The sequence below is a fragment of the Apaloderma vittatum genome, unplaced genomic scaffold, assembly GCF_000703405.1.
Source record: "Apaloderma vittatum isolate BGI_N311 unplaced genomic scaffold, ASM70340v1 scaffold1470, whole genome shotgun sequence".
In the NCBI taxonomy this organism is placed as follows: Eukaryota; Metazoa; Chordata; class Aves; order Trogoniformes; family Trogonidae; genus Apaloderma; species Apaloderma vittatum.
Genome location: NW_009692685.1, coordinates 45,730 through 58,057, shown reverse-complemented (window position 1 = coordinate 58,057; position 12,328 = coordinate 45,730). Strand labels below are relative to the sequence as shown.

Below are 12,328 nucleotides of genomic sequence, written 5' to 3'. Positions count from 1 at the left end.
CTGTATTTCACATCCAGTATGTGGATGTTTCCCTAAGAGGTGTACATAGGGCAGACTGTATTTAAAGAAAAGAAGGAATGACAGTTGCAAAAATGTTCTGCCAGTCACGGTGCTAGTCACAGACTTTAAGAGATCATTAAGGATACACAGGAATTAACATTACCGATAGTGATTATTTGCATGCAATAACATCATAGCTCTGCATGGCACTTCAGAGGGATGTTAATGGAAAAAAAAGCAGAAAGAAAAAACCCAGATCCCTCCCTACAGAGTCTACAGTCTAATTTAGACAAATGTAGAATGTGGGGATAAAGAAATTAAAGGAAAAGAATAAACCTAAATTATGCAACGTAAATGAAGTGATGACAATGAAGAGCTGATCAAAAATTCCCAGATATGATATTTCTTTTCTGGCAAGAAGACACAAAGATAGATAGAGACCAATGCCATCTCCTCTACCACCACCACCACCAGCTCCAGGGAACTGCCAGGCAGAAGATGGGTAAGCGGTTTTGGGGTTGCAAGTCCGACGACAGGGCGGTATGACCAGCACCCAAGCATCTGGCTGAGTGCCAGCACTCCTACCTTGCGCTGGAGAACCACTTTTCTTTGTGTTTTGCCTGGTGCCTGGTATTTTCCAAGAAGCTCCATTTTGCAATTCTGCTGAATAAAAACTTTTTTTCTTCAATACTGCTGGAGGCGGGTAAGCACTACTATGAATTCTGCTTTTATATGACTTCAAGACAATCGATTTCACAGGTATTATTTACTCGGTGTGCCCTGTGGTGGCTGCGATGTTCCCAGCTAATATTCAAGATGAGCTCTCAGTAAGTAAAAACACCGATCTCGCCATATGATATATTTATCTGTAGGCATGCAGATGCAAAGAATCTAAGTTTGTGTTTGCTTTTCACCCACAAAACATGTAATAGGTATCTGAACTTATTTTAGGTATTTAGGGTAGTCTGTTCCTGAAGAGCAGTGTTTTGAACCTCCTGGGCTCTTCAGGCCACGTCCCAGGACCGAGCAGCTGTTTGACCAGGTTGGGCACTTGCTGTGGTGAGCTGTGGTCTCAACCAGCTCACACTTCCGAATGGATACTCAGGTTTGGAAACAGCTCTAGGTAACACCCTAGAGTTGAGAGATACCTAAGACATAGACCTATAGGCTGAGACATGTCAATATACAAGACTGTTTACCAGTCTTGCTCACCCTAAAAAATTGCTAAGGAAAACTGAACAGTCACCTTGCACAGTGTTGTTGCAATGCTTTTAATTTTCAAGCCCAAAAGCTTTGCTTGCGGGAGTTACATAGTGTGTGAAAAGTGTAAAGGGTTTTTTTGCCCTGTTGGTTCCCAGGATCACTCCCCATGTTGTGAGTATTGCAGAGCTGACCCATGGTCAGCCCGTTAATTTTGTGAAGTTCTTTTTAAGGCTTTCCAAGGCAAACTACAGCTGCTCTTAATGCCTGGATTTGAGTGGAGGAAGCAAGCAGAAGGAATCTGTTCTCTCTGCGCTGCTCCATGTTTCCAGGAATGAGGAAAGGAGGGACAGGGCCACCCACAAACCCCAGTGGACACAATCGTGCCTTCACGTAGCTTCATCTGTAATCTGCATGTGTGTGGGCATATATTGATTTCATCCACGTATTTTACCAGCTTGCAGAAAAATAAATTCTCTGACCTGAATGACGACTTAAATAATTTTCCATAGCGGAGGCTGTGGGAAGAAATCCCAGTGCCCCATTTTAAGGACTAATTAAGCCATGCTTATATTGGCTCAATCTGCTGTGTCCCAGGAAAGCAGGCTGCAGCCCTTGGCCACCACAAGCCCCCACCCCAGTCTGCTCACTCAGCTGCCCACCCTGCCCACTCTGTGCAACATGTTAAAAAGATCTATTATTGCTATTACTACAAATCAACAGATTTTAATACTCTGTCAACTTAGAGACAACCCGTAGGTCTTGGCTGCATACACTAAGCCTGCTGAGAGGGCAGCAGGGGAGGTGTGAGCTGTCTTTAATGAAGGCACAATGTCAATCTTGGCTCCTTTCAGCAGTTAGGTGAAACACTATCCCCATCTCTCCAGCTACAAACAGTAACCATATGGGTGCTGGGAAAAGTTTTAACTCTTACAGTAAGCACAAAAAGCAGAGGAAAATGGGCAGACCACCTTCTGGAGAAGGATCAGCCTACGAAATTTCAGTAAAACTGGTGTCCAAATGGAGACTGAGCGGGTAGCTTAGGCTCTGTGTTGTATCTCAGCTTGAGGGAGCACAATTTCAACTTAATTTTGATGTACCTGCCCCTCTGACAACAGAGAGATCAAACCCTGGGCTGCGACATGAGAGCTCACGAGGTGTCGTTGCAGTGTGCAAACTGCATTCCCTGCCAAGATGCTCATTAGCACAAAATCTTTGGCACTACGCATAAATTTAGTTAGTCCCTAAGCTGCAGTCCAATTACTTCATGAGGTAAGGTGATTTTCTCTTTTTGTGGAAAACCTGCAGCCTGAATCTATGGATACAAGCACAACGAGCTCAAGAAGTTGCACAGTTTAGAGATCACATTTGTGTCCTAAATTGCTTCTACATTATCTCTGGCAGGTCTCAGTAGATTAAGGCCTAATTGCACTCTAGTTAAGGTGCCTGGTGGCCTTGTCAACACTCGTAAAAAGAAATTTTGGATTTTATCATGTAATTCTTCCTCAAAATATCACATTCATGAAAACCATACCTGGGTAAACGCCTTTTTTTCTTTGTGCATTTCTCTGCTGCCTCTTCTCTTCAGGGAACTCTGCAATAGAAGTAACACTGAGTTATTGATAGGCTAAACACAAAGCCTGCAAGTTTGGCACGGCTTACCACTATAAAACTAATTTAGGAGAAAGCAAGAATGTTCTCCTAAAAAGCTGGGGATTTAATTTTCCATAATAATTATTAAAATCTCCCAAATTATCATGACCTTGTCAGTGAATTTTTCAAGGCACAAAATTTACCAATGAAAACAGAGACATAAAATTAGTTAGAAGTTCACAGAAGGAAAAAAAAAACTCGGCTCTCTTTTCTTCTCTGGATCACAATTTTTCAGCCAAACTTTCTTTTTGCATAGGGTAATGATTTATGTTTGATTAACCCAAGGCAGAAGTCCAAGAACGTTACTCACAGTGGATGTGAAACACACTGTAGAAACCTCAGAGGAAAGTAACCTCCCAAAAAAGAAGGGAAGGACACGCACGTTTAAGCTATGTTGTATAACATTATTGGTTAATCTGTGCTAGCAAACGTACCGAGAAGCCCAAATAAAGGCAAGGTGATTTTCCAAGTATTTCTGAATTTACCTCCTAAACTAACTTTGATTTTCCTTGCAAATCTTTACATCTCTTTATAAGCAGGCTTCCTAAGACATGGAAATGATGTCATCATGACTGTTCGGTTTTCAGAAACCTCTCAGGACCCAAATGGAAAAGCACAGTTTTCCTGAGAAGTGGGAGGTGGGGCACGGTCAGGACAGTACCAGCATTTGCACCAACTTGTGTCTCAGCACCAAGTTCAAACTGGTATGAGCTGGGTCTATTTGGAAAAGGCATAAATTTGACTTTTGCAGGTTGGAAGTAGCAGAGGGGAACGATAGATATTAGGGAAAAAAAAGTGGGAAACTAAACTGCGGAGACATTTGAATTCAAAGCTGAACGTGTTGCTTGGTCTGTGCCCAGAGCCTGAAGGCCAATACTCCCCAGCAACCACCCGGGCACTGTGGCCTCTTTCATCTACTGCTTCAGATTTTATTTGATCTGTGGTGGACAACTTCCAGGTGAGGCGAAGCCCGTGCCCACAGCGTGCCTCCCCTCTGATGCACGCGTTGGAGCAGCGTGCCCCGACTAGCAGAGGCTCCTGCTTCCGAGGGGCTAAATCCTGGTCTCCATAACTCACAGTAACCCAGCGCCGCAAAACATGACCCCAGCCAAGAGGAAGGGAACGGAGGGAGAGGCATCCTGTTAATTAGCTAAGTCCAGTCTCGTGCCCGGCCATCAGCTGGCAGAAAACATGATGTGAGCTCGGGGACAGGAACACACACCCCTTGCAAATCCTAACTGAAAGCTTTCCGTGGCTTTGCGGTTTCTGACTGTTGAGCTATGCAGCTACTGTAAATTATAATTATTGCACACTAAGACAAATCTCTCCTTCTGCTCTTTGTTATACACAGTTAAGTAGTTAAAACCCATTCATACACAGCACCATATGCCCAAGACATACTACAGTTTATTTTTGCTAATCTGCTCTCTACTTTAATCCAGTGATTTCCTATAACTAATGAAGCTGAGTAAGAGAAATGTTTTTTTCTGGATACTGAAACAGTTCAATGAAAAAAAATACTTTAAATGCTAAAAACATCATATGAAAACCTGTTACACAAGCTTAGCCAGGATAAACAGTTACCGTTCTCTTTTTTTTTTTCTTGAAATGTGGTGATATTCTGGAAGCAGATATGCAACTGAAAGCAGTTACCAGTCAGCAGCATCACGCCACAGGGTGCAAGATAGGTCAATATGGGTGAAGAGATACGGGGCATACCCCTGACTTCACACTCTGATCTTCTGTCTGACCTCAAGCAAGAGTAGCTTGAGTAAGAGGACGTTGTCTGGTTACTGCATTTAACTCATAAGCCCTTAGAGTCAGGGATGAGTCTACCAATTTCTGCAGAGGTTTCAATAAACAATTGTAGCAAACAAGTGCCAGTCACACCAGAAATGCAAAACCTTGCATCAAATCCTAAAAAACTCTTGCTCCTACCTATAAGGAGAAGGTTACACTTAAGACATAGCGGATATAAACACTGTGTGCAAGAGAAAGTAATAAAGCCTTTGCTCTGTTTTACAGGATAATACTTGGAAAATAAGGGGAAGGGAATTAAGATTTACATACAAGATACATATCACAGGCTGAGAAACAAGCAGGTGGTGTTCTGGCTTTGGAAGCTGTAAACTCCATTCTGCACCGAAAAAATGAATTTCACACACCCAGACTAACAAGTCTGTACCATACTGCCCTAGATGGGGCCTCGCTTTAAGCATTTTCACACTGTCCTGTCTGGATTTGTGTAATAACAACCTTCTGATCCGTGCTCGGCTGGAAAATTGCTTTGTATTTCCATAAGGCCGAGACTCAACCTCAGGCTGAGTCTGTCCTTGGTATAAGAAAAAAGAATGGGATATTTACCTCTGGGGGCTATCAGTGGATTACAGGGGGAGACTTCCCTCCCACGTGCCAGTGGAGGACTAGAAACACCAGCATGGCAACCAGGGACTGACTGGCCAACCCCCCCTAAGTCCTATGTGACAGCAAGGAAAGATCCCCATTTCACCACTGTGGGATGAGGCTGCACATGTGTGTGAAACACCGACCAATAAAGCTGATAGTTCAGCTGGACTAAGGGCAGAGGGGGCTACTGCAAGAAGTAGGAAGAATATGTCACAAGCTGAAATGATTTAAAATGTAGAATGGTCCAATAAAGGAAAATTTCTCTTTGAGGTACAGGAGATTGGCATCAGAAGCTGATATGAATTAATGTTGGAAGGAAGATTTCTATACTACTTTTTATACTCAGGAGACCAGCCAGGGTTGGCTGTCTACCAAAAAGTCTTCCTGTGATGGCTAAACAAGATTTATTAGTCCTTCGGTTAACACAGTCTCTTAGGAAAGAGGGTATTCACTGGACATTTTCTACCTTCACAGTTCCACTGCAGTTTGATTGTTGCCACACCTCTTGGCTAACAAGGACAGTTAATATATGGGGGTAACAAATTAACTAGTGTTTTAAAAGATAAACTTCTTCAAATATTATTGGATGAAGAGATTACAGTATTAACAGCAGGAAGAAACACAATTATTTTCACCTGCCCTAGGACCGTAGAATGGACAGGAAGAGATAATTTCTGTCTTTCAGTGAATTCCATTTTTAGAGGCCTAAGAAGAGTCCTGCAAACCGAGCAGTGAGAGTGAGACTACACACGTGGGGAACAGCAAGCACTGGAATTAGAGTTTGAGCAAGACATGGAAATTAAGTTAAGAGCAATCATACATGTAAACACATGATTTGCCCCAAGTTTTCGTACTGAGGCAACTGCTGAGCAGGATGACAACAGAGTTGCGAACAGGGGCTGTAGAGAAGGACTTGGAAAATAAAAGGAGAGAATCAAGAGCCCCTAGGAGCTGCCAGCCTGTCACTTTGTTCACTGCTATTAAGAGGAGCAAGTAATTTTGGGTGCAGTCTGGCATCTGCAGGCAAGCGTGGGCTTGCTATCATATGCACATCAAACCGAACCTGCAAAATCAAGCAGTCAGCCATTGAAGTGACAACGTCTGCAACTTAAAAACAGAGAGGCTGGCTTGCAAAGTCCAGCCCTGAGGGCAATTTCTATCACTGTGATGTGTGACGAATTATGCACAAGCATCACTGGGGCTTATGAGCTGTATAAATAACGTTCTGTGCGCAATGATGGCTTGCTACCTTTTGCTTTGAAATGGATAATCACGATTTTCATTTGCATTCATTAGAAAATATTGCCTATGAGAGATCTGACAGTACTTTTAAAAGAAGAAGATATGCAAAAGTGACCAAATCCACTTGCTTTAAATGCAGCAGTAGTTGAAGCAGGCTGCTTTCAGGTTACCAGCACTGGCAAGGCTAACAGTTGCACATTGCTATTTGCGTTGCATTTCTGCCAGTTGCACTGGCACTAACTTCTTGCTAGCTGTTGAGCCCCTCATGTTCAAGAATGAACAAAACATCCAGAGAGACATAACCTCTGCCGCACAGTATATGACTCATTGGGAGATCTTGCCAATGGACCAACTCTTTCGTAGCAGTTACTCTCCAAGAACCACCGGTGATTTAAATGAAGATCATTCTGCTTGGCATGAATGTGAATCGGAAGAAAACCAGATGCACTTGTAACAGATGGTCAGAAGGTGAATCTACCCCCAAGTGATGTAAACCAGTGTTTGTTAACTGCTTCACTAATCACTGCTCAGGAACGCCTCACTGCAAGCGGTTTCCATGCACTGTGCAGGACCGCATAGCAAGATTATGGTAGAAGATGAAAAAATTAGGAGAGGATCTCTGCCCTCCTTCTCTGGCAACCCCTCTCCACACAAACCCTGCTCTGCTGGCCACTGCAGGTAGTTTCCCTCACAATTTTTTGTGGCTTTGGACGTGCCAAGCCCTAACACTGAGGGGATGCATGATTCCCCTTCATCTCACTACTTCAGAACTAGCCACACTTGCCCAGTCTGGTAGGTAAAGAAAAAACCCTTCGTGCAGAGCTCTGTCACTCTCAAACCACTGATGAATAAACTCTTCTAACAAATGCAGCACTAAAAGAACATGACCAGGACCTGTTTTTTCAGGAGTGGCAGCTTTCAGCTATTACATTGCAGCTTTCTGAAATCTCCCTCCTCGTACTGTTACCTGCCGTCTTCGTGAAAAGGAACCATTTCCCATTTCTATAGTGACATCCTTTTCTTTAATGGTAGGACAGGATGGCTTTCCATTCTTTCTTAGGGTCTGAAGCAAGTGCCTCGAAGTTCCAAGTACACAACTAAAGTTTTGCTTTGTTGCCATCCCATTCTTCTGTGTTACAACAGCTATCCAGTGAAAGTACAGAGGCAGTTTTTTCCATGTGGAGTCTCGTACCTATCTACAGGACAGTTAGTGCAACTGGAAAATACAATGGAAGTCTAACTGCTTTTCAATTGCTGTAGGGCCTTGAAAAAGATATCTCACCAAGCCCTGATAAAGCTGGGTTTGACGCAAGTGATCTGTATCTGTATTCATTCCCATGTGTGTTTCATTTACTAGAAACCTCTAAATACCATGATATTCATCATTCACATGACCTAGCAAAGCAAGCCATGTCTGAAATATCATAAGCATTACAGCTCAGGATAAAAGCCATCCCTTGAGTAAAAATGCAGCAAAGCACACTAGCTTTCAGCAGCAGCTTAAATTTCCCTAACGCTGCATTACTCTATTGTGCTAAGCCTATGAATAGAGGCTTTGGAGGAGCCTCTTTCTTTTGCCTCTTACTACTAACACACGGCACCAGCTGTCTCTCACGGCTTCCCTGTGCCCTTCACATGTGAGCTGATACTGTTGTGATATTAGCTGGCTTGGTGTTTACAAATAATTCGGTGTGACAGGTCTGGGAGTGTGCTGAGGGGAGGGAAGCAGCAGTGTTGCACCTGCTGTCTGAAGCCCTGGAAGGTGAGACGGCAGCTCTCAAGCAGATGGTAGATAGATAGCTGGGCCAGCTCAGCATTCAGCTCACCACACACTATTTCATTTAATATTTGGTCAGTGGACGCTGACAAAGGGACCTGAAACCAATATAGTAATTCTTATTAATATGATAATTGCTTAATTATTATAGTTATCATTGGTAAAATATTATAGCCCAGTGATGTAATCATTGCTATTAATATAATACATGAAATCCTACAACAGACAGCTTGAGATCCTAAACTCTAACAGGTATCACTGTCTTAGTGCTTCCGGCCAAACGGTTTTCTTAATAACTTTTAAATCCATTAAAATGCATTTTAAAAGTCCCTGTCTGTCCCATTTTCTTAAGACATAATATACCCATCACATGAATCACAATATATAAAGAAAATTATAACACACTGAGACCAGAATTTCCTCTTTTTTTGGCCTTACTTCAGGTGAGGAAAACATGAAAGAAGCCAGGCAGATTGCTGCAGACAATGCTGCTTTTCTTCCTCCTGCTATGTCAGTGCTGTGACACTGATGTGCCAGGAGTATACGTGTCCCTCCAAGCCTTGTCACCCCTCCGTTTGCTTTTAAATGTGAGTTCTCCATGCTGTGCCCATCCCTTGACCCTCACATCATGGGCACATTTGTCAACCCTCTGCTGTGGTACCACCTCACTTCCAGCCCCTGAGTCACAGGAGGAAACCACATCCCTCGCAATCCTGGCTGGCAGCACGGGCTGGCAGCAGGGAGTTGCTGCCAGGTCCCTACTCCTCCATCTCTCACCATATCACACCGGCAATGTCCACAGTAACACGTGCTAGCTGGGACCACCCGCCCTCCCCTCCCTGCCAGAGCAGGAGGCAGGAGCATCATCCCAAACCGCCCTACACCAGCTGAGCTGCAGTCACCCAGCACCAGCCTGGTGCCGGTCCCTGCAGATGGGCTGCCAGCCACGCCAGCTTGTACTTCTTTTTGGAATGAGCTTGTTCAAGCTTGGCCTAATCCAAGCGGTATGTGCTGCGCTGACACCGCCTGAGCCCTATAATTACCTCGTTAGTGCTGTATTGTAGCAGACAGCCTGTGAAAAATGTGCCGGGCACTATATACACACAGAAACAGAGCTCTCTTGAGAAACAGCTTGCCTATGGGAATAGTCCTCATCCTCGTCCATAAAAACCCTACGTGATGACGCGTGCCCAGTGCCCACAGCGCAAGTCAAGCTCCAGCACGCCGTGATAGAAATGGTGTCCCTCACCAGGCAGGTGGGCACCCAGCCCCACGGCCAGCGGTGCCGGCTGGGGCTCTCTTCTCTGCCTCTTTGGACAAAACAGGGGTTGCAAAACTCCCAGAAAAGATGAAACAACTTCTATGACATTTTTAAGCCTTTTTTTCCCCTTGTGACGACCCTTACTGCAGCAGCCTGGGCACGCTAGATGACTGCTAGAGAAGGCAAACTCTTGGGACAACCCCTGACACACCTGCTCTGTCATCTACTGCTCAGCATCACCCACATTGCCCGGTGCCAAACACAGACTGGCTTGGAAATAGAGGTGAACTTCTCTTCTCTCTGGAAGAAATGTTTCAGAACCCAGTTTTTTTCCCGAGGGACTGCAGCAAATGTGCTCCTGCCACGTCACAGACCCTTCAGCTGCGAGCTGCTGGTGAGCAGTGAGCTGGGGCTGGCTTTATGAAATTGGACTGCAGGCTAGGTAGTGCTCCGAGAGGAGACTTGGGAGTTTACATTCCCAAAGGAAGACAACATGAGAGCATTTAGCGCTGATCAATACACACCCAGCCTGGCATTTCCTGAAGCATGGGCAATCTATACAGGCATAAATGTGGTTTGGGTTTTTTGTTGATTTTTTTTTTTTTTACAGAAGACTAAGAAGGCAGTATATGCTCTCCAGTTGCAGAGCCAGCACCTGCTCATTCTCTGCCACCAGGAACATTTAGAAAGCAATGCTACATAGCTGGTGGTCCCAGTATCAGGACAGCCTTCAGCACGCTGGAGAAACAAACTGGAGAGTTTGACAGTGATGGAATGAAGCAGAGTTAGACATGATTTGAACAGTTCTGGTAAAGGAGAGGACGGGAGCTGAGTGAAGACCCAAGCTTGTACTAGGTCAGGAGGTCACTGCAGCAATTTACAGCGCTGGGAGAGGGAGAAAACACACAGTTCTGTAATCTCTGTAGTGTTCAAGGTGCAGCTGTAAAGACCAAACTCACAGAATCTAGAAAAACAGAAAAGAATATTTTTGGAAGTCTTTTTGCAGAGAAAGATATTCAGAGCTGTGCAACATCTGTGCTTTCTGCACTAATAGATCAACAGCCACGGGATTGTTTTTCACATTGGGGATGGAAAGAAAAATTTTCCTGGAGCAGACAACTACAAATACAAGCATATTCAATCTCCCCTGGATTAGAGTAATTGCTGTTTCTATAAAGTATTAAATGAAATTGTAGACAAGCGGAGAGATTAAAGGCCAACTACAGTGATCCTCCACGAACATGTCCCAGATAGTCTTTGTAATCCTTGGTTGCCTGTCTATTATTTCACAATTTTAAGGACACTGCACTCTGCAAAATGGGCTTATAAAAATAGAGCAAAAGGACAGCAAATTCACACTTCGGTAGCTGGTGACATTGTTGAACCTCGGCTAGCTACACACTTTCCTATATGTCATTCAAGGCACACAACCATGTAATGACAGGTCATGGGTCACCCACAAGACATCCCTATTCAGCAAGCCATAGGAGTCACAGTTCAAAGCACAAATAAAGTCAGTTCTGCTACAATGACCAAGACCATCAATTATAGGAATAAATTTAAGACAGAGCTTAGACCTTATAATTAAGAAATGGTGAAGCCTGGACCAGGGCAGGCATAGGGAACAAGAAGGGTACAGAGCTCCTGCAAACACACCAGCCTGCTGGTACTCCAGGAACATCTGGAGTGGGGGAAAAAATGGGAGAGAAGTGCTAGGCTACCTATGAGCCTAACTGCAGCTGGAAATGACCAGAAAGGGAAAGAAATTGTTAGGTGAGAGTACAACTGCAAAAGCCACATTTCCTTAGTAAAACCAGTCTATAAAGATGTGTCAACAACCTGTACAACTCTGTACATACCAAATAAATGATTCTACATGATCGATGTAGTGTCACAAAGACGTGCCTGGAAAGGTGTATGGCATGCCCAAGTGGGAACATAGTGCTCTAAACACTAAAATTAAAAATGCACATAAAAATATTTATAAAGGTGCCACAGATGTTAACAGCAATTCCAGTGTGAAGTACATTTCTGAGCAGAATCCGATCTGGGTGGGCATTTGGATTATCCTTAACTATTTTTCGTGCTCCTGAGGCTGGGCTGTGATTGCCTGGGAACCTGTTCCCGTTGCTTGCGGGGAGCTGGGGTGACTCTGTAAGCGTGCAGGGGCTGCGTTTTCCCGCGCTCTCTCGTGCTGCCATGGCTTTGAAGCCTAAATGAGTTGCCTTGGCTCCTTGCCAGGATTTGTGGTCCCTGCCTCTGGATACAGAGGGATGCTCTGACCCTGAGGACCAAAGCACAAAATGAAAGGCATATTGTGCATTTCCAGGTCTTACGTAGGGATGAGGTTAACCAGGAGAGGGTCTTCATACTCTCAGATCTCTGCACCTGACCAAAGGAGGAATCCACGGCTTCAGCTTTGCTGGTATTTATCCCTCTCTAGGCGCAGCCTATTTGGGGCCTAACTGCTGTACTTTGTTTGGATGCAGATTAGCTATGAAGCACAATTTTCTACCTCTCTTTCCAAAACAGAATAGAATGAGGATGACCTGTTTATATTCCCTTAAACCATAAAAAGGATTAGTTTCCAGACCACTCAAGTAGCAACGACTCAAGGCAAAAATCTTTACTGAAGCAACATATTGATTTTAGGATATATGACTAAGGGACCTGGATCATTTCTTCTTACTTTAGGTCGTTACATGAATGAAACATTACAAAACCAGATTATCACATCTTTGCTCAGACACATGCTTCCCTCTCATTGTATATTATTCCTGCATTTTTGT

The 12,328-nt window shown here is 44.1% G+C and overlaps 1 protein-coding gene across 1 annotated transcript in view; it reads right to left on the bottom strand.

The window, feature by feature from the left end:
- Window positions 1–12,328, bottom strand: part of MTCL1 (microtubule crosslinking factor 1) — a 92,444-nt gene that overhangs the window by 46,011 nt on the left and 34,105 nt on the right. Inside the window, exons 3-4 of the mRNA XM_009878370.1 lie at window positions 2,735–2,794; window positions 586–660 (exon numbers count right to left, since the gene is read on the bottom strand). Of these exons, the coding sequence (XP_009876672.1) occupies window positions 586–660; window positions 2,735–2,794 (135 nt within the window). The remainder of the gene's footprint in view (window positions 1–585; window positions 661–2,734; window positions 2,795–12,328) is intronic.